Source organism: Coregonus lavaretus (assembly GCF_964263955.1).
Source record: "Coregonus lavaretus genome assembly, chromosome: 25".
In the NCBI taxonomy this organism is placed as follows: domain Eukaryota; kingdom Metazoa; phylum Chordata; class Actinopteri; order Salmoniformes; family Salmonidae; genus Coregonus; species Coregonus lavaretus.
Genome location: NC_140012.1, coordinates 582551 through 609177, shown reverse-complemented (window position 1 = coordinate 609177; position 26627 = coordinate 582551). Strand labels below are relative to the sequence as shown.

General features: G+C 42.0%; 1 protein-coding gene across 1 annotated transcript in view; it reads left to right on the top strand.

Moving 5' to 3' along the window:
• Positions 1 to 26627, top strand: part of nrap (nebulin-related anchoring protein) — a gene marked incomplete at both ends in the record, with an annotated part of 172762 nt that overhangs the window by 29581 nt on the left and 116554 nt on the right. Inside the window, 5 exons of the mRNA XM_084141430.1 lie at positions 104 to 211; positions 3563 to 3670; positions 4528 to 4644; positions 5257 to 5361; positions 25916 to 26023. Coding sequence (XP_083997556.1) covers positions 104 to 211; positions 3563 to 3670; positions 4528 to 4644; positions 5257 to 5361; positions 25916 to 26023 — 546 coding nt within the window. The remainder of the gene's footprint in view (positions 1 to 103; positions 212 to 3562; positions 3671 to 4527; positions 4645 to 5256; positions 5362 to 25915; positions 26024 to 26627) is intronic.

The following is a 26627-nucleotide window of genomic DNA, read 5'->3' as shown; positions in this document are numbered from 1 at the left end:
ACAGAAAGATGCTCACACAAACTGATGCATTCACATACAAATTCACATTGGCAAAGTCATACGCATACAGTACACTAATGTTGACACTGTGATCATATCTTAGGTGAAGTACCGTCAGATGTATGAGCAGGAGATGAAGGGAAAGGCCACCTCAGAGGCTGGGGCAGCAGAATTCGCTTTTGCCAAAGAAAATGCTGGGAACTTCAGCCAGGTGAAAACAACTGGGGCTTAGGACACAGAAAATAGTTTCTGGGGTCTAAAGATACTTGTCCTGTCCAGATAAAAACCTACCTCCTTGGCACTTATGTCGATCTGAAAAAACGTGATAGGTATAAGCAATTACGTAGTAACTCTACCTTGTCCTCTGATAGGGGAAGTTTTTGCCATATTGCTTACACTCAATCTTCGCAGATCAGCGTGTTAAGAGGAAGGACCAATGAGGAATTTGATTTTGTCTTGCCCTTGCTACTCCCCCTTACATGTTTTTTTCAGGGGGGGATTAATAAGGCCATACAATTATTATTAACAGATATAATTATTTTTCTATGTGAGGCGAGCGAGCAAATTCTATATATTTTTTAAGTAGACCCTCTTGTTAAAAATACTATAGCCACCTTAGTTCAACACCTAGCGACCTAATCAAGAGATGTTAGCCTCTTGGAGAGGATGTTCTGAGAGGAAGTTGTGTATCTGTTAACTGGAAGCTTAAGTACATCATTTTTTGCTATAATTATGCAATTTTTCAGTACAACTTTTAAAACATTCTTATGTATTATTTTATTTTTGAGAAAAGTGAAGAGGGAGACCTGTTCAATATTTAATTACATTCGAAATGCCTAATTGATTATAGGGCTGCAAGTTAAATTCAATTGGTAGTGGTTTTATTGATAAATTAAACTACTGAAGTATCTTATCCCCAAAGAGCTCCCATTTGAGGACTGATGTCCTGTCATATATTCTAGAAGTACAGTTCTTGTACTGCTGATAGTTGTTTAACTTTTACAATGCCTCTCAGAAAGACAATAACCCACAACACTCTTTCAGATGTGTTCTTCAATTGGTATAAATTGGTCTGGCTCCAAACTTATGTGGAAAAGTCGTTTTTCAGTTGAAACAGACAACACAAATTGTCCTTACAATGAGTAGCCTGATATAATAATAATAATATGCCATTTAGCAGACGCTTTTATCCAAAGCGACTTACAGTCATGCGTGCATACATTTTTGTGTATGGGTGGTCCCGGGGATCGAACCCACTACCTTGGCGTTACAAGCGCCGTGCTCTACCAGCTGAGCTACAGAGGATATCTGATACATGTACAGTACCAGTCAAAAGTTTGGACATACCTACTCATTCAAGGGTTGTTCTTTATTTTTACTATTTTCTACATTGTAGAATAATAAACTAAACTATGAAATAACACATATGGAATCATGTAGTAACCAAAGAAGTGTTAAACAAATCAAAATATATTTCATATTTGAGATTCTTCAAATAGCCACCCTTTGCCTTGATGACAGCTTTTCACACTCTTGGCATTCTCTCAACCAGCTTCACCTGGAATGCTTTTCCAACAGTCTTGAAGGAGTTTTCCTTCACTCTGCAGTCCAACTCATCCCAAACCATCCCAATTGGGTTGAGGCCGGGGGGATTGTGAAGACCAGGTCATCTGATGCAGCACTCCATCACTCTCCTTTTTGGTCAAATAGCCCTTACACAGCCTGAAAGTGTGTTGGGTCATTGTCCTGTTGAAAAACAAATGATACCACTTATTCCAAACCAGATGGAATGGCGTATCGCTGCAGAATGCTGTGGTAGCCATTCTGTTTAAGTGTGCCTTCGATTCTAAATAAATCACAGAGAGTGTCACCAGCAAAGCACTCCCACACCATAACACCTCCTCCTCCATGCTTTATGGTGGGAAATACATATGCGGAGATCATCCGTTCACCCACACCGCGTCTCACAAAGACACGCTGGTTGGAACCAAAAATCTCAAATTTGGACTCCAGACCAAAGGACAAATTTCCACCGGTCCATTGCTCATGTTTCTTGGCCCAAGCAGGTCTCTTCTTCTTATTGGTGTCCTTTAGTAGTGGTTTCTTTTCAGCAATCCGACTCTGTGAAGCATTTATTTGGGCTGCAATTTCTGAGGCTGGTAACTCTAATGAACTTATCCTCTGCAGCAGAGGTAACTCTGGGTCTTCCATTCCTGTGGCGGTACTCATGAGAGCCAGTTTCATCATAGCGCTTGATGGTTTTTGCGACTGCACTTGAAGAAACTTTCAAAGTTCTTGAAATGTTCCGTATTTTTATATATGCCATTTAGCAGACGCTTTTATCCAAAGCGACTTACAGTCATGCGTGCATAAATTTTTGTGTATGGGTGGTCCCGGGGATCGAACCCACTACCTTGGCGTTACAAGCGCCGTGCTCTACCAGCTGAGCTACAGAGGACCACATTGACTGACTGATTGACTGACCTTCATGTCTTAAAGTAATGATGGACTGTCATTTCTCTTTGCTTATTTGAGCTGGTCTTGCCATAATATGGACTTTTTACCAAATAGGGCTATCGTCTGTATACCCCCCCCTACCTTGTCACAACACAACTGATTGGCACAAATTAACTTTTAAGAAGGCACACCTGTTAATTGAAATGTATTCCAGGTGACTACCTCATGGAGCTGGTTGAGAGAATGCCAAGAGTGTGCAAAGCCGTCATCAAGGCAAAGGGTGGCTATTTGAAGAATCTCAAATATATTTGTATTTGTTTAACACTTTTTGGGTTACTACATGATTCCATATGTGTTATTTCATAGTTTTGATGTTTTCACTATTATTCTACAATGTAAGAAATAGTAAAAATAAATAAAAACCCTTGAATGAGTAGCTGTGTCCAAACTTTTGACCGGTAGTGTATATCTTCACAGAGATGGTTGTTGTACTATGTTTGAGATTCTTTAATGCCGTAGAGATGCCTAAATCTTTTAACTTCCAGTTGTTTTCACTTTCCAAACAATTTTTCCCCATATCTAATAATATTTTTTATTTAATCAATATTATTTGGATTGTAGTTGTCACTATTTGATATGATTTGATGTATGCTAAAGTAGGTGCAACCCATCGGCTCTGAAGTGGGTGAAACAGTGCCGTACCTGGATGATGCTGGTACCTAACTAGACAGAACGTTTTCTCGCCTGCAAAAATGATCGCTATTCACATAAGGCTTTGGAATTAGGATAGCGTATTGGTGTCTCTGTCAGACAATGACTTGAGTTTAGAAAACTAGGTGAGATTGACGGCAGTGTGTGCATGTATTCATACCCTTATATAATTTGCTGAATTGTTTGCACTGTACATATTGGATGTGCATTATGTGATAACTATAGGGCGTGCAGACTTTTCCAGCCCAACACAACAATACTCAATTCAACTAATCAAGGTCTTATGAATCAAATGTGTTTGTTAGCCCGGAACAAAAGTCTGCCATACTCTGTAGCCCTGATCCCATTGTCTCTGTAGTATTGACTGTGTGCTGATGTGTTTTCCTCCTTGCAGATTGCCTACACTGAAGATTACGAGCAGCAGAGAGGGAAGGGCAGTTTCCCAGCCATGATCACTCCTGCCTACCAGCTTGCCAAGAAAGCCCAGGCCCACGCCAGTGATGTGAGTAGTGTCCCTGCTGAACACGTATGCTCCTCCACTTTAGGGGTGTCGGCTGCACAGAGTTGTATTGTGAGTGAATTTATTGGGGTGAAAAGTTGTATTGTGGGTAAATTTATTGGGGTTTCACCCCAATAAATTCCCCCACAATACAACTTTGTGCAGCAGACACCCCTAAAGCAGAAGAGCATACGTTGGGGTATGCGGGTGAATTCATTTTCAGTAAGGAACCACAATTGACAGACTATGTCACTATGGATTGGCCAATATATTGAGGAATTTAGTAAAGAGAGAGGATAGTTTAAAGGGATCCCTCCTTCTCTTCTTGGAAGTAATCACTGATATGCCATGACTGGATCTGTGAAAACTACGTAGTGGAAGCTTTACTTCTACCTATCCAATCATGTTTCTTCAGTGGTTCTGTGTTTACTTCAATGAAGGGAGGAAGGAAAGATTCATTTCAAAAACATTTTCCAAATAGGTCCAGGGATTCTCAAAACACACAATAGGATCACATTCATCCATCACCTTGTCTGGCGTTGCCGGACGGAATTTCAGGTCATGGTCACAGGGATAAGTAGCGTTCCCCGTGACTCTCACCAAGAATCCTGTGCTGTCATGTTCCAAACTCTCCACAGACCAAATTAGACTGTGTGTGTGTGAGAGAGTGAGAGAGCATGCATGTATGTGTGTGTTTGTAGTTGTGTGTGCCTGTGTGTGTGTTGCCGATTGTGTACAGCATGTATGAAGATGCGCTCACAGACAAGCTATGCAATCTGACAGAGGGGAATGTGTGACCGAGGATTCTTTCGTTCCTTTTTAATCTTCCTCTGCTTCTCTTTCCCTTTTTAACCCCCCAGCTGAAATACAAGAAGGACCTGAATAAGATGAAGGGCTCATCCCACTTCCACAGCCTGACCAGTGAGGACAACCTGGCCCTGAAGAGCGCCCGCAAAATCAACAAGATTGTCAGCGAGGTGAGATAGACCTGAGACCTGGGACATGAGAAATGGGGGCAAAAATTGGGGGGGAAAGATGGGAAGGTTGTGGGTATATAAATGTAGAGCACACCACAAACAACGCGGATAAAGAAAGAAACAGAAGAGGACAAAATCATAACAAAAGTCCACTTATTTGCATTGCCGTGTTCCACAGTCATTTACATAGTGTCCCAGAATCTTTCACATGTAAAAAAAAAAATATATTTGATGTCCGCTCGGCCCTATGGACTTAGCTTAACTCCATGGACAGGGAAAGGTTAGCGAATTCTATCTGTCTTTGAGCACGTTGACAAATGGAACACGTTAGCTGGAGCATCTATTCTGAACCATTTCTCCTCTTACAAATCACCTCGATAAAGATTCTGCTGTTATTCAGCTGATGTTCTGTGGAGGTCAAAGGTCAGGAAAGTCTATGCAGGGGGCAGATTCATACAGAGTGACATCATCCATACACATCATCCTTATAGGTGGAGCTTGGGGCGTCAGGATCGAGCTCAGAGACACATTCGGGGTTCCAGTTGGTCTATGTGTCTGTTTGACTGTAATGTAACACCTATTGTAATGTGTGCTCTGTTTTCTCCCTGGCAGGTTGAGTACAAGAAGGACCTTGAGAACACTAAAGGCCACAGCATCAACTACTGTGAGACGCCCCAGTACAAGAATGCATCCAAGGCCGCCAAGTTCAGCAGCGATGTGAGGAATGCATGAGCAACACGGCAGATGCATGTGCAAAGATGCTTTTCATATGGTGTTGCTATGCAAAGTATACTATACTAGTTTAAGCACTAGCTAAGCATTGCCCACGTGTCATAGTTTAAGATTTAAACACAAAAATAGATTGGTGAACTACAGAGTATGGGGAATGCATATGTAATAGATGCTAGAACGGTTTGTAAATGGAAAACATATAGCCATATACTATAAATACCAGATGTGAGCAAGTTAGTGCTAGTAACCATTGTGGGGTTATGTCATCCTCCCTGAGACCTGAAGTAGTCGTCCTTGCCCAACCAAGACCAAGGTTTTGTTAGGGTTGTGGTAAGCACGCTAGCTTTGGGAGCACAACGTGTCATTGTGGATGGTGGTTCGGCCGGAAAGACACGGAACTCATACAAGGTAAGTTGACTGAGAACACATTCTCATTTACAGCAACGAGCTGGGGAACATTTACAGAGGAGAGGAGGGAGGATGAATGAGCCTATAGGAAGCTGGGGATGATTAGGTGGCCATGATGGTATGAGGGTAGGGCTGTTGCGGTCATGACATTTTGTCAGCCGGTGATTGTCAAGCAAATAACTGCCGGTCTCACGGTAATTGACCGTTAATTAACATAAACACATTTAGCACCTACTAGCTTTCACACATAGCCTAAAAGCCACTGATGCAGACCTTTGGAACATCTACATTTAAAAAAGTATAATAAATCCATGTAATATAGCCTACACCATCACAATAAATCCATTATTTATTTTAGACAGGTCTAAAGGAACATGATATGAAGACAATGTAGTCTATTTCAGAAGAACAGAATAGCATACTCTGAATTGTCCTCATGTTAGGCCCTGATCTGGCAATGCCATATGGCTGTGGGCTACACTAGTTCATTGAGCAGTCAAGATTTGCTTAGAATTTCGTGGCATTATTTTATATTATTTTATAATATGAAGAATACAATTGAACATAGCTGAATAAAATAGAAAGAATATTTTCTCCAAACGATTTGAGGGAGTGCGCACATGCGGCTATTCTGTGTTGAGTGGTTAACAAAGAAACAGGCACTCCTATATGCTTAATGTTGAGTTATTTATGTAACTTTAGTTGTGATACAAATGTTGGGCTATATGTTTAGATTTTTAATACATTCTAAGGCTGCATGATGCGACTCTAATAATTATTTGAAAAAAGTTGCATGAAAGGCATGAGCTCTGCTTTGTTTTTTTGTGCAGGCTGTGCACACTTCATCAGTCTGCCATTCACAATTTGACAAGCACTTGATAATGCCTCGAATTTCCCGGCTGCATCCACTTTGTGTGGCAGTAATGCCCCCCGAAAAAATCCATGCCTTTTGCGGCAAGTGGCCGTTGTGCCCTTGGGCTGAATATAATAATTATAATTCCCTTCTCCCGGCTGCGTGCCGAAGCTCCTCTCACTCACATGGCTCTCCTTCACGTGATCGGGTCTTGCTCACAGGCTACAAGTAAAGACAGACACATCAGGGACCCAACTGCGCGCGTCCTTATCCAATTCCGAGGCGCATATTGAAGATATTGGAAGAACTGTCCACATTTACTTTTCGTCAGCCAACAAGATGATTAGGCCTAACGAACAGCAAAAGCACTAGCCTATGTCAATCTGCTATCCCCCATAGTACAAAAGTTGACCTATACTGTGCAAGAAATATAAAGTGCATTCGGAAAGTATTCAGACCCCTTGACTTTTTCCACATTTTGTTAAGTTACAGCCTTGTTCTAAAATTCATTAAATTGTTTTTTTCCCTCATCAATCTACACACAATACCCCATAATGACAAAGCAAAAACAGATTATTAGACATTTTTGCAAATGTATAAAAAAATTAAAACTGAAATATCACATTTACGTAAGTATTCAGACCCTTTACTCAGTACTTTGTTGAAGCAACTTTGGCAGTGATTACAGCTTCAAGTCTTCTTGGGTATGACGCTACAAGCTTTGCACACCTGTATTTGCGGAGTTTCTCCCATTCTTCTCTGCAGATCCTCTCAAGCTCTGTCAGGTTGGATGGGGAGCGTCGCTGCGCAGCTATTTTCTTTCCCGTGATGTTCGATCTGATTCAAGTCCGGGCTCTGGCTGGGCCACTCAAGGACATTCAGAGACTTGTCCCGAAGCCACTCCTGCGTTGTCTTGGCTGTGTGCTTAGGGTTGTTGTCCTGTTGGATGGTGAACCTTCGCCCCAGTCTGAGTTCCTGAGCGCTCTGGGGTAGGTTTTCATCAATGATCTCTCTGTACTTTGCTCCATTCATCTTTCCCTCGATCCTGACTAGTCTTCCAGTCCCTAACGCTGAAAAACATCCCCACAGCATGATGCTGCCACCACCATGCTTCACCGTAGGGATGGTGCCAGGTTTCCTCCAGAAGTGACGCCTGGCATTCAGGCCAAAGAGTTCAATCTTGGTTTCATCAGACCAGAGAATCTTGTTTCTCATGGTCTGAGAGTCTTTAGGTGCCTTTTGGCAAACTCCAAGCGAGATGTCATGTGCCATTTACTGAAAAGTGGCTTCCGTCTGGCCACTGTACCATAAAGGCCTGATTGGTGGAGTGCTGCAGAGATGGTTGTCCTTCTGGAAGGTTCTCCCATCTCCACAGAGGAACTCTGGAGCGCTGTCAGAGTGACCATCAGGTTCTTAGTCACCTCCCTGACCAAGGCCCTTCTCCCCCGATTGCTCAGCTTGGCCGGGCAGCCAGCTCTAGGAAGAGTCTTGGTGGTTCCAAACTTCTTCCATTTAAGAATGATGGAGGCCACTGTGTTCTTGGGGACCTTCAATGCTCAGAAATGTTTTGGTACCCTTCCCCAGATCTGTGCCTTGACACAATCCTGTCTCAGAGCTCTACGGACAATTCCTTCGACCTCATGGCTTGGTTTTTGCTCTGACATGCACTGTCAACTGTGGGACCTTGTATAGACAGGTGTGTGCGCCTTTCCAAATCATGTCCAATCAATTGAATTTACCACAGGTCAACTTCAGTCAAGTTGTATAAACTTCTCAAGGAGGATCAATGGAAACAGGATGCACCTGAGCTCAATTTTGAGTCTCATAGCAAAGGGTTTGAATACTTGTGTAAATAATATATTTCTGTTTTTTTCTCTTTGTCATTATATGGGGTATTGTGTGTAGATTGAGGAAGTTTATTTGATCCATTTTAGAATAAGGCTGTAACGTAACAAAATGTGGAAAAAGTCAAGATCTGATTGAGAGGGGGTCAAATACTTATTTCCCTCATTAAAATGCAAATCAATTTATAACATTTTTGACATGCGTTTTTCTGGATTTTTTTGTTGTTATTCTGTCTCTCACTGTTCAAATAAACCTACCATTAAAATTATAGACTGATCATGTATTTGTCTGTGGGCAAACGTACAAAATCAGCAGGGGATCAAATACTTTTTTCCCTCACTGTATAGCTAGATGGTATACATTTCAAGAATATACACTTACATTTCACATTTTAGTCATTTAGCAGATGCTCTTATCCAGAGCGACTTAAAGTTAGTGATTGCATACATTTTTCATACTGGCCCCCCGTGGGAAAGAACCCATAACCCTGGCATTGCAAGCGCCATGCTCTACCAACTGAGCTACAGGGGAATCCAGAATCAGTGCTGTGTGGTCCCAGTAAGCCAAATGACGTTGAAAATACATATTTTCCAGACGGTTCATTTTCGGTTCTGAATGAAAGTTGAAAATAAGTATTATCCGAATGTTGAAAATATGTGTTTTCTGGACATTGAAAATAGGTCATTGTTAGCAGGGGCGGCCTGTTCAATAGGGCGATATGGGCGACGCACTGCCAAACGGGAAAAGGAAGGGATTTTTTTTCTAATCAATTATATCACGGCAACAGTAGTTATCAGTGTTGTAATCTATACGTCTGATCTGCCACAGTGCCACACTGCCACTAAATGTCGAATCAGGCTAAAGTCGTGCTTCAAATGGCTCCCCCCCCTTTTGGGGCGATTTCAGTCAGGTTGAAAATCGCCCAGAAGTCTGTCATAGACTACCATGTAAAATCTATTTTTTTCAAATTTCAGAGCTTTCAATACAATCTCTATGGGTGTCTGAGGGCTTGCACTTACGCGCTTTCGTCATACGTAACGTAACCATGAACGTAACTAAGAAAAGAGCGGATTGTGTCTTCGAAAGAAGTTCCTTTTTGTCGGCGAACAAATGAAGATAAATTGGCAACGAAACAATTAGGACCTCCCAGACCAAATGTAATAATTCAACAGGTTTCTACTAAAGGCGGAAAGTCCTACACCCGAGGATTTTCCAAAAATTGCCGTGAAAATTGCCATGAGAACGAGTTTTGATCAGTCATGAAAATAAAAGTGCTGAAAACAAATTGGCTCCCCTCCCAATGTGAAAAGATTGAGAACAAGCTATGAAGGAACAATAATGGTGTTTTGGTGCAGGTACAGCCAACTAGCGCTAAAATATTGCGATATTGTCAATACAGTATATCGTAAAGTATCACTATGTAACTCGATTTCTTTCACCCCAATCCCTCAAATTAACGGTAAATAACTGAATTGTTTGCCCCACATTTAGCTAAGATGATTAGCTAGCCAGCTAAAATGTTTTATTTAGTTAGCAGTCGCATCTACAATAGTTTACTGTCAATAACATGTCTCCAAAAATGACGTGGTGTCTCCAATTGTGTTGACATTTTACAATTGCGATGCGCATCCATGAGTATCCACTTTCTGTAGCTCAGCTGGTAGAGCACTGCGCTTGTAACGCCAAGGTAGTGGGTTCGATCCCCGGGACCACCCATACACAAAAATGTATGCACGCATGACTGTAAGTCGCTTTGGATAAAAGCGTCTGCTAAATGGCATATTATTATTATTATTATTATTATTATTATTATTATTATTATTATTATCTGAAGAGAGCCCCGAAACATTGTGTGCAGACATTTTATGCAATAAATGTAGTAGGTTGAATCTAGTAGTTCTGATCTTCTGATTGGTCCTGATGAGTTGGGCGAGGTCCCCTCCAGGCTACTGTCACTGTTGCATTGGCTCTGAGTCGGGTTCTCTGTCTTCAAATGTTCAGCCTAAGAGAGGGGATTTTTGTGTGTGTGTGTGTGTGTGTTTAACAGTGATGATGTGTGTGTGTGTGTGTGTGTGTGTGTGTGTGTGTGTGTGTGTGTGTGTGTGTTTAATAGTGATGATGTGTGTGTGTGTGTGTGTTTGTGTGTGTGTGTGTGTGTGTCCTCAGAGCAAGAACTCGTGAGTTGGAAGAACTGAGAGGCCTATGGCGTGGGTGTTGTCCTTGGCCACCTGCTGACAAGGCTGACAAGATAGGACCCTTTTGTCCATTGTTATTGGATAGGAACAGAACTTATAACCAGCTCCTGACCTAAATAGATCTTAGCACAACATTTTACTCAACATATCATATTCCATATTCACTATAACAAATATATTTACTACGACATTAGCAAGAACCGCCACATCCTCAGCCGGCTAATCCAGTGTGTGAAGTTTTGCGGAGTGTTTGAGTTAGCTTTGCGAGGCAAAGATGAAACTGAGGGCTCCACCAACCCTGGTAAGCCAACACTTTTGAGATCAGTCAATAAATGCTTCTGGTATTGACTTATATGCTGCCCCTGTCTTCATGTTGTTGCTGGACATATCTTTTTTAAAATGTGTGTAGGTCACCTAAATCATCAGAAAAATTGCCCCCCCTGAGAATTTTTTCAGGAGCCGCCACTGATTGTTAGGTCATTGTTTCTATGGCTCAATTTTTTCCGTACATAAATTCACTTATCTACAGAAAGCAGGTAACACTTTACATTACATTGTCCCTATTATTATGTAACTACACTGTAGTAACACATAGCAGTTACATTGGTGTTACTATGTAATTACATGGTAACAAGCACTATCAGTTATTACAGAATTGTAACAAGGAATGTGTAATTACACATCAACTTGAAGGTTATTCCACATGTGTAATTACTGATGCTGCTGCACATTTTCTTGTTCCACTATGTAACTAATGTTTTGTAATTACACGTTTACACGTTTGAAAGTCACCTGTGAATTACCATGTTAACTCAAACCAAAATCTGACCTTGTTACATGTAACTACCAAGTGCCACTACTACCATCAAATCCACATGTAATATCAGTGTTGATAACTAGGTTAGCACCTGGTAACAACAATTGTAACAAGGTACACCCTTTCATTAACTACCAGACATTTTTAAAAATCAGTTTTCTATGTTATGACCTGGCTCAAAGGCTATACCGAATCAAGTGTAATGTAAGAACAATGTAGTTACGGGGCCTCCCGAGAGGCGCAGCAGTCTAAGGCACTGTATCCAGGGCTGAGGCGCCATTACAGCCTCAGGTTCAATCCTAGGCTGTGTCACAGCTGGCCGTGACTGGGAGCCCCATGGGGCGGCGCACAATTGGCCCAGCGTCGTCCGGGTTTGGCTGGGGGATTTCCTTGGCTCATCGTGCTCTAGCGACTCCTTGTGGAGGATTGTGCACCTGCTACTCTTCCTGGGGTCCAAACACATTAAGGCACCTACATTACATATAAAACAAAAGATAAAACAGTACATTATATAAACATTTTACACCACTATACAGTGAGGGAAAAAAGTATTTGATCCCCTGCTGATTTAGTATGTTTGCCCACTAACAAAGAAATGATCAGTCTATAATTTTAATATTAGGTTTATTTTAACAGTGAGAGACAGAATAACAACAAAAAAATCCAGAAAAAAGCATGTCAAAAATGTTATAAATTGATTTGCATTTAAAATGAGGGAAATAAGTATTTGACCCCCTCTCAATCAGAAAGATTTCTGGCTCCCAGGTGTCTTTTATACAGGTAACGAGCTGAGATTAGGAGCACACTCTTAAAGGGAGTGCTCCTAACCTCAGCTTGTTATCTGTATAAAAGACATCTGTCAACAGAAGCAATCAATCAGTCAGATTCCAAACTCTCCACCATGGCCAAGACCAAAGAGCTCTCCAAGGATGTCAGGGACAAGATTGTAAACCTACACAAGGCTGGAATGGGCTACAAGACCATCACCAAGCAGATTGGTGAGAAGGTGACAACAGTTGGTGCGATTATTCGCAAATGGAAGAAACACAAAATAACTGTCAATCTCCCTCGGCCTGGGGCTCCATGCAAGATCTCACCTCGTGGAGTTGCAATGATCATGAGAACGTTGAGGAATCAGCCCAGAACTACACGGGAGGATCTTGTCAATGATCTCAAGGCAGCTGGGACCATAGTCACCAAGAAAACAATTGGTAACACACTACGCCGTGAAGGACTGAAATCCTGCAGCGCCCGCAAGGTCCCCCTGCTCAAGAAAGCACATATACAGGCCCGTCTGAAGTTTGCCACTAAACATCTGAAGGATTCAGAGGAGAACTGGGTGAAAGTGTTGTGGTCAGATGAGACCAACATCAAGCTCTTTCAACTCAACTCGCCGTGTTTGGAGGAGGAGGAATGCTGCCTATGACCCCAAGAACACCATCCCCACCGTCAAACATGGAGGTGGAAACATGCTTTGGGGGTGTTTTTCTGCTAAGGGGACAGGACAACTTCACCGCATCAAAGGGACGATGGACGGGGCCATGTACCATCAAATCTTGGGTGAGAACCTCCTTCCCTCAGCCAGGGCATTGAAAATGGGTCGTGGATGGGTATTCCAGCATGACAATGACCCAAAATGCACGGCCAAGGCAACAAAGGAGTGGCTCAAGAAGAGGCACATTAAAGTCCTGGAGTGGCCTAGCCAGTCTCCAGACCTTTATCCCATAGAAAATCTGTGGAGGGAGCTGAAGGTTCGAGTTGCCAAACGTCAGCCTCGAAACCTTAATGACTTGGAGAAGATCTGCAAAGAGGAGTGGGACAAAATCCCTCCTGAGATGTGTGCAAACCTGGTGGCCAACTACAAGAAATGTCTGACCTCTGTGATTGCCAACAAGGGTTTTGCCACCAAGTACTAAGTCATGTTTTGCAGAGGGGTCAAATACTTATTTCCGTCATTAAAATGCAAATCAATTTATAACATTTTTGACATGCGTTTTTCAGGATTTTGTTGTTGTTATTCTGTCTCTCACTGTTCAAATAAGCCTACCATTAAACTTATAGACTGATCATGTCTTTGTCAGTGGGCAAACGTACAAAATCAGCGGGGGATCCAATTCTTTTTTCCCTCACTGTATATCTACAACACAATGTATAATGTACACTGCTCAAAAAAATAAAGGGAACACTTAAACAACACATCCTAGATCTGAATGAATGAAATAATCTTATGAAATACTTTTTTCTTTACATAGTTGAATGTGCTGACAACAAAATCACACAAAAATTATCAATGGAAATCAAATTATCAACCCATGGAGATCTGGATTTGGAGTCACCCTCAAAATTAAAGTGGAAAACCACACTACAGGCTGATCCAACTTTGATGTAATGTCCTTAAAACAAGTCAAAATGAGGCTCAGTAGTGTGTGTGGCCTCCACTTTCCTGTATGACCTCCCTACAACACCTGGGCATGCTACTGATGAGGTGGCGGATGGTCTCCTGAGGGATCTCCTCCCAGATCTGGACTAAAGCATCCGCCAACTCCTGGACAGTCTGTGGTGCAACGTGGCATTGGTGGATGGAGCGAGACATGATGTCCCAGATGTGCTCAATTGGATTCAGGTCTGGGGAACGGGCGGGCCAGTCCATAGCATCAATGCCTTCCTCTTGCAGGAACTGCTGACACACTCCAGCCACATGAGGTCTAGCATTGTCTTGCATAAGGAGGAACCCAGGGCCAACCGCACCAGCATATGGTCTCACAAGGGGTCTGAGGATTTCATCTCGGTACCGAATGGCAGTCAGGCTACCTCTGGCGAGCACATGGAGGGCTGTGCGGCCCCCCAAAGAAATGCCACCCCACACCATGACTGACCCACCACCAAACCGGTCATGCTGGAGGATGTTGCAGGCAACAGAACGTTCTCCACGGCGTCTCCAGACTCTGTCACGTCTGTCACATGTGCTCAGTGTGAACCTGCTTTCATCTGTGAAGAGCACAGTGGCGAATTTGCAAATATTGGTGTTCTCTGGCAAATGCCAAACGTCCTGCACGGTGTTGGGCTGTAAGCACAACCCCCACCTGTGGATGTCGGGCCCTCATACCACCCTCATGGAGTCTGTTTCTGACCATTTGAGCAGACACATGCACATTTGTGGCCTGCTGGAGGTCATTTTGCAGGGCTCTGGCAGTGCTCCTCCTGCTCCTCCTTGCACAAAGGCGGAGGTAGCGGTCCTGCTGCTGGGTTGTTGCCCTCCTACGGCCTCCTCCACATCTCCTGATGTACTGGCCTGTCTCCTGGTAGCGCCTCCATGCTCTGGACACTACGCTGACAGACACAGCAAACCTTCTTGCCACAGCTCGCATTGATGTGCCATCCTGGATGAGCTGCACTACCTGAGCCACTTGTGTGGGTTGTAGACTCCGTCTCATGCTACCACTAGAGTGAAAGCACCGCCAGCATTCAAAAGTGACCAAAACATCAGCCAGGAAGCATAGGAACTGAGAAGTGGTCTGTGGTCACCACCTGCAGAACCACTTCTTTATTGGGGGTGTCTTGCTAATTGCCTATAATTTCCACCTGTTGTCTATTCCATTTGCACAACATCAAGTGACATTTATTGTCAATCAGTGTTGCTTCTTAAGTGGACAGTTTGATTTCACAGAAGTGTGATTGACTTGGAGTTACATTGTGTTGTTTAAGTGTTCCCTATATTTTTTTGAGCAGTGTATAATACCACCATACAACAATATTACAATGTACGTGTGTGTAGAGTGCGTGTGCTAGCGCTTGTGCGTATGCGTGTGTACAGTGGTTCTTCCTTTTAAAAGTAGCTTCATACTGCAGCACAGCTTGCTAGGCTCTGTCGTAGCCGGCCGCGACCGGGAGACCCATGGGGCGGCGCACAATTGGCTCAGCGTCGTCCAGGGTAGGGGAGGGAATGACCGGCAGGGATGTAGCTCAATTGGTAGAGCATGGCGTTTGCAATGCCAGGGTTGTGGGTTCGATTCCCATGGGGGGCCAGTATAAAAAAAATGATGTATGTACTCACTAACTGTAAGTCGCTCTGGATAAGAGCGTCTGCTAAATGACTAAAATGTAAATGTAAATGAATGGTATGGCACTGTTGGAATGCATGATGTCATAGTATTTTACTGTCAGCCATTGTTGCCATTAATGCTAGTTTGACCACCAGAGGGCATCTTTAAGAAGCCAAGTTATTGAAATGACATGGAGCTGTAGACCTAAGAGTGCTGTTTACTGTAGCTGTTTTAGCGTAACTTACTTATTGGCATAAAGGCCTACTTCAATATACAGTATATCAATCAATCATTCATTCATTTGTGCATGTCATCACACAGCATACAAGTCATCCATGTATTTAAATACAGTCAAGCATTTTAGTTATAAAACAAAATAATAAAGGGAGCCTTGAATAATTAAACAATGAAAAAACCGCAACATGTTGGCTAAAGTGATTGAATTCACGAATGCATTTGACAGTTTTTAATATTGGCTGTACTAGAGACTTTAAAACCTTTTTTTGTTAGAACAGACCACTACCGGTCAAAAGTTTTAGAACACCTACTCATTCAAGGGTTTTTCTTTATTTTTACTATTTTCTACATTGTAGAATAATATTGAAGACATCAAAACTATGAAATAACACATACAGAATCATGTAGTAACCAAAAACGTGTTAAATAAAAATAAAATAAAATTATATTTGAGATTCTTCAAATAGCCACCCTTTGCCTTGATGACAGCTTTGCACACTCTTGGTATTTTCTCAACCAGCTTCACCTGGAATGCTTTTCCAACAGTCTTGAAGGAGTTCCTACATATGCTGAGCACTTGTTGGCTGCTTTTCCTACACTCTGCGGTCCGACTCATCCCAAACCATCTCAATTTGGTTGAGGTCGGGGGATTGTGGAGGCCAGGTCATCTGATGCAGCACTCCATCACTCTCCTTCTTGGTAAAATAGCCCTTACACAGCCTGGAGGTGTGTTGGGTCATTGTCCTGTTGAAAAACAAATGATAGTCCCACTAAGCCCAAACCAGATGGGATGGTGTATCGCTGCAGAATGCTGTGGTAGCCATGCTGGTTAATAAATCACAGACAGTGTCACCAGCAAAGCACCCCCACACCATAACATCTCCTCCTCCATGCTTTACGGTGGGAAATACACATGCGGAGATCATCCGTTCACCCACACCACGTCTCACAAAGACACAGCGGTTGGAACCAAAAATCTCAAATTTGGACTCTAGCCAGACTAAAGGACACATTTCCACCTGTCTAATGTCCATTGCTCATGTTTCTTGGCCCAAGCAAGTCTCTTCTTATTATTGGTGTCGTTTAGTTGTGGTTTCTTTGCAGCAATTCGACCATGAAGGCCTGATTCACACAGTCTCCACTGAACAGTTGATGTTGAGATGTGTCTGTTACTTGAACTCTGTGAAGCATTTATTTGGGCTGCAATTTCTGAGGCTGGTAACTCTAATTAATGTATCCTCTGCAGCAGAGGTAACTCTGGGTGTTCCATTCCTGTGGTGGTCCTCATGAGAGCCAGTTTCATCATAGCGCTTGATGGTTTTTGCGACTGCACTTGAAGAAACTTTAAAAGTTCTTGAAATTTTCCGGATTGACTGACCTACATGTCTTAAAGTAATGATGGACTGTCGTTTCTCTTTACTTATTTGAGCTGTGTTAACACAACACAACTGATTGGCTCAAACGCATTAAGAAGGAAAGAAATTCCACAAATTAACTTTTAAGAAGGCACACCTGTTCACCTGTTAATTGACGTGCATTCCAGGTGACTACCTCATGAAACTGGTTGAGAGAATGCCAAGAGTGTGCAAAGCTGTCATCAAGGCAAAGGGTGGCTATATGAAGAATCTCAAATCTCAAATATATTTTGATTTGTTTAACACTTATTTGGTTACTACGTGATTCCATATGTTATTTAATAGTTTTGATGTCTTCACTATTATTCTACAATGTAGAAAATAGTAAAAATAAAGAAAAACCCTTGACTGAGTAGGTGTGTCCAAAATGTTTGACCGGTAGTGTATGTGGGATTGATTATAATTTGTTTGTAAATTACTATTGTATTTGTTGTGCTGTTTATACTTTTAGAAATTTAGCTTAATTAAATTGATTCATATTATGGTGTTTCTATTTCAAGAAAAACTAAAATGTATTTTACAGTACCCTCAGGGTTTCCGAAAATATGGCTCTGGACAACGTGACCTGTCGGGAGTAGGCCTAGGCTACTAAGTGACTGCTAGTGAAGAGCAAAATAATCCTAATATTTCCACACCCTAATTGTAGGCTAACCAATACCCAAACTGAGTTTCAGTTAAAAGAAAAAACTAATTTTATTTATCAAGACCAGTCCCCATGCTTGTCACAAAGCAGCATGAAACGGTGCTGAAATAGTTGACCACACGCGGGTAGGCTATTGCTTAAAATCCTATTATAACAATTGGATGACATTGGGTGTTTCAGTAAGCAACAATTTGTTGCCTTCAATTGCATTAGCCTACTTTAATCCAATATTTCTGTCATTCAGTGATATTTATTCCCATAGTAATTCGTTATGGATCCATCCAGATGTGGTTAGAAAACAGTGCATGTGGTGGGCTATGCAAAGAGATGGGTGAAGTGACATGCCTCGCAAACAACCATTAATACATGTAAAGTCTCTAAACTCAGCAAGAGTCCATTGTCCTGCTGATAGCCCATCAGCGTTGTTGCGTACTTACAGGACAGTGCACTTTCACTCCATTCTCCACCTGACTCTCTACCAATGCCACCAGATTATTATTTATGTTGTTGTTATCTATTCGGTAAACATTCCACAAGTAAATGTAATAAATGAAACACCTACATTAAATAACTCAGGTCTTGAAAATATGCGAAACTTTTAATTCTATTTTTTATCTGTGCTTAGTAGGGGAGGCTTTATGGCTTCGCCTTCAACTTGTTCATTTAGCAGACAGCACTTGCCTATATTCAGTCAACACATATATTTTAAGGATATAATGAAATATAACAGACCATTTTTGTGTCTCTTAAAATAAAAACCTTACAGTGTAAAATCATTGTCAAAAGTGCAAGAGATACTGTTGCATGACAAACAGGTGCGGTTAGATTACAATATAATTTATCTGCTAGTTTGGAACAGTGTAAACAATACTAAATAAAGTATAAGCAATACCAGAGAGTCTGTTGTAATGAAAAAAAAGTAAAGCTTTTAATACAGCATAGCAAAGTTGAAAAACAGACGGATTTGTGAAACTGCTTTATCCAACATTTTGGGGTTGCATGAGGCTTGGCGATCACAGAATCAGTAGGATTTGAAACAAACACTCAAATAAGCAACAGAAGTAGGAACAACATAGGGCTGCATGACTCACACATTCCTGGCTTTCATTCAAAATAAGTTATATTATAATGCAGGGTTAAAGACATTCTTTATGATTGTCTTTAGCATGCAGTCTCTCCTCGCTACAGCTAATTTAATTTGGATTATAATAAATTAATATATTTGTAGGGGTTGATGCATTTTTCTTTAGGGTATATCTGGTCTGTGATATTGAGTTAGAAATGTAAAACTTTAGAGTACTTAAGCATTGAATACATTGCAAGTTTGCCCTTTTTTGGCCATTAGGCTACACTTTACAATAGGCCTCAACTCTGACTGACCGCAGCATCTATCAGTAGTCTAAACTGTGTCACAAGTGGGGGATTTTTCACACCTAGCTGAGTTATTAGACTATCCTTTTGTAAATTAATGGAGGTGTGAATGTTTCAGTCAGTCTCTCTCCTATCACACTAGAGTCCTGCATCAGGGGAAAAAAAATAAGCTGGCGGGTGGTCCCGGAGAGAGAACTTGGGTAAATACAATGGCGCAATTACAATTGACGTGTGGACTGACGATTTTCAAAAAATAGGGTACTTGTGCCTTACAGCCCATTACATAAACGAAGAGTGGATGTTATCCACCATGAAGTGGGACAGTACAGCTCAAAACTGCAGATAACATAAGGCCAGCTCTTGTGAAAGAATACTTGTGGATCTTGTTGATTTCCTCTATCGCTTCAAGAGGCCTACTGTCCACCTGGTAATTGTGTGGTTCCAAAGGATAAAGCTTCACCTTCAGATGGATGTGTGGTTCCAGAGAGAAGCCAGCTGCGAGCCTGCGACCAGGCATGGTGGATGACATCCTTTCCTGCACAGCAATTTGAAGAAATCCAGTGGCGAATGGACTGTTTTAGTATATTTATTTGTTGTCTAATATTAGAAGGCTCTTTAAAGCGATTTGAGTTGTCAATGTGCCGCATTGCATTGTGAAAAAAATATCTGTTCTTAATTCATGGCATGGTTTCTTTTTAGCCAAATGTTGAATAGACTTGCAGACAAATTAATTAATGCAGGGACGAAAATAGGAATAATAGCCTACTGTGTGTAGTCATAAAAACAATTAGGCTAAATACATTGATATTTCTTTGTTGAGTAACGGATCGGCTCTCGGAACTCATTAAGAAGTGGCTTCTATCTTCAATATAATCATTCATTCAGACGGTTAAACCCATAGGTCTTAGGCCTGCAGTAAATTAAATTAGATTACCAGGTTCATTTTCCATTAGGTTATAATAATCCATGCCTTCTGGGAATGTTATGAAGTCCAAAAGTTATGGTTTCTTTCTGCATATTTCAAGACATGGCATATAAGGGTGCAGTGAGATGGGTGGACGATACTTTTCTTGTCAATCATCTTGAAAAAATGTATACTTAAACTGATAATCAACTAATGTCAGCCTTTAAATGCTTTATTATCCAAATGTTGAAAGTGCCTGTGGGAGACAGAGAGAAACAAAATGGTGCAGTTTGAGGCCATGTGGCGGAGAGTGATGCGGGCGCTGGAGATGGGTGTGTGAGCAGGTGGGTCTGGGCAGGTGTGATGTAGTTGTCGTTTGTATGTGTATTTTTTATGTTGTCTAAAAAGATCAAATAAAATCGTACAAAAATATTCTACAAGGAAAAATGACAAGCTTGCAACAGGCATCTGATTATTCACTGTGAATAGGATTTATTTGATTTATTTCGTTTACATTCTTCATTGTAACCACAATGTGACAAATAATTGAACACACACAACATGAGCAGATTAACTTGGTCAAAACATTTATTTGTTAAAGACTACCAGAAAGAATGTTGGTACTTATTTATTTTGATCCAAAGCCATGAATGAGTGTGTCAAATAAGTAAAGTAGCTCAGGTCTTGAAAATATTGGCAACCTTTTTCCCCTCTCTATCCTCGCTGGACTCTTTCATTCAGATTCTTCTTCACATCAGCAAAGGACTCCGTGTTTCAGAAACTCACTTTATAAAGAGCGGCTATCACTCTTTCACACTGTGGTAAATAAAGCCAGTTTGTTATTTAGAATGATTTATTTCTGTTTTTAGAGGGAGAGAAACCAAAAGGCCACCGTGCCTATTTTTTGTGTGTAATTGCGCCAAGTTCTCTCAAAACTCTGGGACCACCTTCCAGCTATTTTTTTTTTGTTGCCTGATGCAGGACTCTAGTGCCAGAGAAGAGAGACTCTCGGACTGAAACATTCACACCTCCGTTAATTTACAAAAAGATAGTCAATTTGTGCCACAGTTCAGACTACTGATAGATCAGCGTTCTAACTCCCCCTTGTGATAGTGTGGTGCAATGACAGAATGATGCAATTTCCACAATCTGTCACCATCTACCACAAATGGTCGCAGCATAAGCTCTAAACTTTTAATTGAGGAACCACTGTACATGTTGGTGTTTTATTCCTTTTCCTCATTTTCTAATTTAACTGTAAGATGTAAATATTGTGTTTTTTATTGTGCCTGGAGGCTGTTGCCATAGTGATAACCAAAACATACCTAATGAGGAGCAACAAGACGCTGCACTTGACACATTTATGAAATTGCTTATCCCAGTTACTAATAAGCATTCACCCATTAAGAAAATTACTGTAAAAACGGTTAAATCCCTGTGGATTGATGAGGAATTGAAAAATGGTATGGTTGAGAGGGATGAGGCAAAAGGAATGGAAAATAAGTCTGGCTGCACAACTGATTGGTAAATGTACTGCAAATTGAGAAATCATGTGACTAAACTGAATAAAAATAAGAAGAAACTACACTATGAAAAAAGATAAAGGACAAAGAATAATAGTAAAAAGCTTTGGAGACCTTAAATGAAATGTATGGGCAAAAAGGCAAACTCAGCTCTATCATTCATTCATAAAACCCACTGATATTGCCAACTACTTTAATGATTTTTTCATTGGCAAGATTAGCAAATTTAGACATGCCAGCAACAAATGCTGACACTACACATCCAAGTATATCTGACCAAATTACGAAAGACAAGCATTGTAATTTGGAATTCCGTAAAGTAAGTGTGGAAGAGGTGAAAAAATTATTGTTGTCTAGCCACAATGACAAGCCTGACAACTTGGATGGAAAATTACTGAGGATAATAGCGGATGATATTGCCACTCCTATTTGCCATATCTTCAATTTAAGCCCCCCTGGGAATCGAACTCACAACCCTGGCATTGCAAGTGCCATGTTCTACCAACCGAGTCACATGGGATTATTTAAAATGACCAGTAGTTAATGACAGGGTGTGCCTGTTACAATTATTGTTAGCTACTAGGTTCTAGCCTATTTATTAACCCTGGTATTACATGTGGATTCGATGGTAGTGGCACCTTGTAGTTACATGTAACAAGGTCAGAGTTTGGTTAGACTTATTAACATGGTAATTCACAGGTGACTTTCAAACGTGTAATTACATAGTGGAACAAGAACATTTGTAATAACATCAGTAATTAGACCTTATGGAATAAATTTCAGCATGTTAAATGTGCAACCAGAGGAAAAAAAACTCTAGACCACCTTTACTCCACACACAGAGATGCGTACAAAGCTCTCCCTCGCCCTCCATTTGGCAAATCTGACCATAACTCTATCCTCCTGATTCCTGCTCATAAGCAAAAACTAAAGCAGGAAGCACCAGTGACTCGGTTAATAAGGAAGTGGTCAGATGACGCAGATGCTAAGCTACAGGACTGTTTTGCTAGCACAGACTGGAATATGTTCCGGGATTCTTCCGATAGCATTGAGGAGTACACCACATCAGTCACTGGCTTCATCAATAAGTGCATCGATGACGTCGTCCCCACAGTGACCGTACGTACATACCCCAACCAGAAGCCATGGATTACAGGCAACATCCGCACTGAGCTATAGGGTAGAGCTGCCGCTTTCAAGGAGCGGGACTCTAACCTAGACGCTTATAAGAAATCCCACTATGCCCTCCGACGAACCATCAAACAGGCAAAGAGTCAATACAGGACTAAGATTGAATCGTACTACACCGGCTCTGACGCTCGTCGGATGTGGCAGGGCTTGAAAACTATTACAGACTACAAAGGGAAGCACAGCCGCGAGCTGTCCAGTGACACAAGCCTAGCAGACAAGCTAAATCACTTCTATGCTCGCTTCGAGATAAGCAACACTGAAGCATGCATGAGAGCATCAGCTGTTCCGGATGACTATGTGATCTCAGTCTCCGTAGCCGATGTGAGTAATACTTTTAAGCAGGTCAACATTCACAAGGCCGCAGGGCCAGACGGATTACCAGGACGTGTACTCCGAGCATGCGCTGACCAACTGGCAAGTGTCTTCACTGACATTTTCAACATGTCCCTGACTGAGTCTGTAATACCAACATGTTTCAAGCAGACCACCATAGTCCCTGTGCCCAAGAACACTAAGATAACCTGCCTAAATGACTACCGACCCGTAGCACTGACGTCTGTAGCCATGAAGTTCTTTGAAAGGCTGGTCATGGCTCACATCAACACCATTATCCCAGTAACCCTAGACCCACTCCAATTTGCATACCACCCCAACAGATCCACAGATGATGCAATCTCTATTGCACTCCCACTGCCCTTTCCCACCTGGACAACAGGAACACCTATGTGAGAATGCTATTCATTAACTACAGCTCAGCGTTCAACACCATAGTGCCCTCAAAGCTCATCACTAAGCTAAGGACCCTGGGACTAAACACCTCCCTCTGCAACTGGATCCTGGACTTCCTGACGGGCTGCCCCCAGGTGGTAAGGGTAGGTAACAACGTATCTGCCACGCTGATCCTCAACACGGGGCCCCTCAGGGGTGCATGCTCAGTCCCCTCCTGTACTCCCTGTTCACCCATGACTGCATGGCCAGGCACGATTCCCAACACCATCATTAAGTTTGCCGACGACACAACAGTGGTAGGCCTGATCACTGACAACGAGGGAGGAGGTCAGAGACCTGGCCGTGTGGTGCCAGGATAATAACCTCTCCCTCAACGTGATCAAGACAAAGGAGATGATTGTGGACTACAGGAAAAAAAAAGAGGACTGAGCACGCCCCCATTCTCATCGACGGGGCTGTAGTGGAACAGGTTGAGAGCTTCAAGTTCCTTGGTGTCCACATCACCAACAAACTATCATGGTCCAAACACACCAAAACAGTCATGAAGAGGGCACGACAAATCCTATTCCCTCTCAAGAGACTGAAAAGATTTGGCATGGGTCCTCAGATCCTCAATAAATTCTACAGCTGCACCATCAAGAGCATCCTGACTAGTTGCATCACCGCCTGGTATGGCAACTGCTCGGCCTCCGGCCGCAAGGCACTACAGAGGGTAGTGTGTACGGCCCAGTACATCACTGGGGCCAAGCTTCCTGCCATCCAGGAGCTCTATACCAGGTGGTGTCAGAGGAAGGCCCTAAAAATTGTCGAAGACTCCAGCCACCCTAGTCATAGACTGTTCTCTCTGCTACCGCACGGCAAGCGGTACCGGAGCGCCAAGTCTAGGTCCAAAAGGCTTCTTAACAGCATCTACCCCCAAGCCATAACACTCCTGAACAGCTAATCATGGCTACCCAGAATATTTGCGTTGCCCCCCCCCACCTCACCCCAACCCCCTCTTTTACGCTGCTGCTACTCTGTTTATTATTTATGCATAGTCACTTTGACTCTACCCACATGTACATATTTCCTGAATTACCTCGACTAACCGGTGTCCCCGCACATTGACTCTGTACCGGTACCCCCTATATATTGCCTCCCTACTGTTATTTTATTTTACTGCTGCTCTTTAATTATTTGCTATTTTGTATTTTTTACTTATCTGTTTTTTACTTAACTTTTTTTTTTTTTTCTTAAAAAACTGCATTGTTGGTTAAGGGCTTGTAATTAAGCATTTCACTGTAAGGTCTACACCTGTTGTATTCGGCGCATGTGGCAAAAAAAAATACATATTCCAATTGTGAGCATTACAACCTTATTACCATGTAATTACATAGTAACACCTATGTTGTTACTACAGTTATTACTGTGTTGTTACATAGTAATAGGGGGTTGTAGAATGCATTATATCACATTCCCCCAAAATTATTCCAATTAAATAGGAATATATAAATTATTGATCCCACCTGCCACATGCACTTATGTAAGCTTTTACATAAGCTTTAGAGCTGGCAGTGATCATGTTCAAAGTTTTCTGACCGACAAAAAAACATACAACAGAACACTTCACCTATAATAACATTCTCAGTAACGGTTGTTTATCTACCTTAATTTAATGCACTGACTAAGTTGCTCTGGATAAGAGCGTCTGCTAAATGACCAACATTTTAATGCAAAAACTACCACTTGCAAAGCACACTGGGTATTATTCTAATGAGCTCCGCAGCCAAACAAGACCAAATTTGGTCAGTACGGACCGGACCAAATCTGAACCAATCATAGACGTCTACGTTTCACATGTTTGGACAGCACCGTGCAGTATATCACAGTACAGTAAGTAGAGCACAGAGTAGTACAGTAAAGTTTAGTTCAGTAGAGTAGAGCACAGTGCAGTAGAGTACAGTACAATATATTACACTGTACTTTACTGTGTTGTACTGTACTCTACTGAACTATACCGTACTTGTCTTTACTATATTGATCTAGTGTGCTCTACTTACTGTACTGTGCTATCCAAATTTGTGAAACATAGACGTCTATGGTTGGAACAAATCAAGCTGGACCGGACCAAATCTGAACCAATTATAGATGTCTATGTTTGGGCCACACTTAGGCTGGTCCGGATCGGACTTCTGTGGACGTTGAATTCAAGGCCGGTAAGGACCGGACCAAAAATCAACATCCGTGGGTATTGAAATCAAGTCCGGACCGGACCAAAAATAAATAAATAAAAAGACTCCGGTCCGGACAACAACAAAAAAGACGTCCATGGACGTCGCCCGGTTCTCAGTGGGGTCAAAGAGTGACATTTTATGTTTTCCTGCAGAACAAGTACAAGGAGAAGTATACCAACCACATGAAAGGGCACTATGAAGGCTCTGGGATGGACAAGAATACCGTGCACGCTATGGAAGTCAGAAAGCTGGCAAGCAATGTAAGACTTCCTTTGTTTTTACTCTGAACTAATGTACTACATGACCTAAAGTATGAACATCTCATTCCAAAATCATGGGCATTAATATGAAGTTGGTCCACCCTTTACTACTATAACAGCCTCCACTCTTCTGGGAAGGCTTTTCACTGGATGTTGGACCATTACTTACTTCCATTCAGCCACAAGAGCATTAGTGAGGTCGGGCACTGATGTTGGGCGATTAGGCTCGCAGTCGGCGTTGCAATTCATCCCAAAGGTGTTCGATGGGGTTGAGGTCAGGGCTCTGTGTAGGCCAGTCAAGTTCTTCCACACCGATCTCGACAAACCATTTCTGTACGGACCTCACTTTGTGCATGGGGGCATTGTCATGCTGAAACAGGAAAGGGCTGTTGCCACAAAGTTGGAAGCACAGAATCGTCTAGAATGTCATTGTGTGCTGTAGCGTTAACATTTCCCTTCACTGGAACTAAGGGGCCTAGCCCGAATCATGAAAAACAGCCCCAGACCATTATTCATCCTCCACCAAACTTTACAGTTGGCGCTATACATTCTGGCAGGTAGCTTTCTCCTGACATCCGCCAAACCCAGATTCGTCCGTCGGACT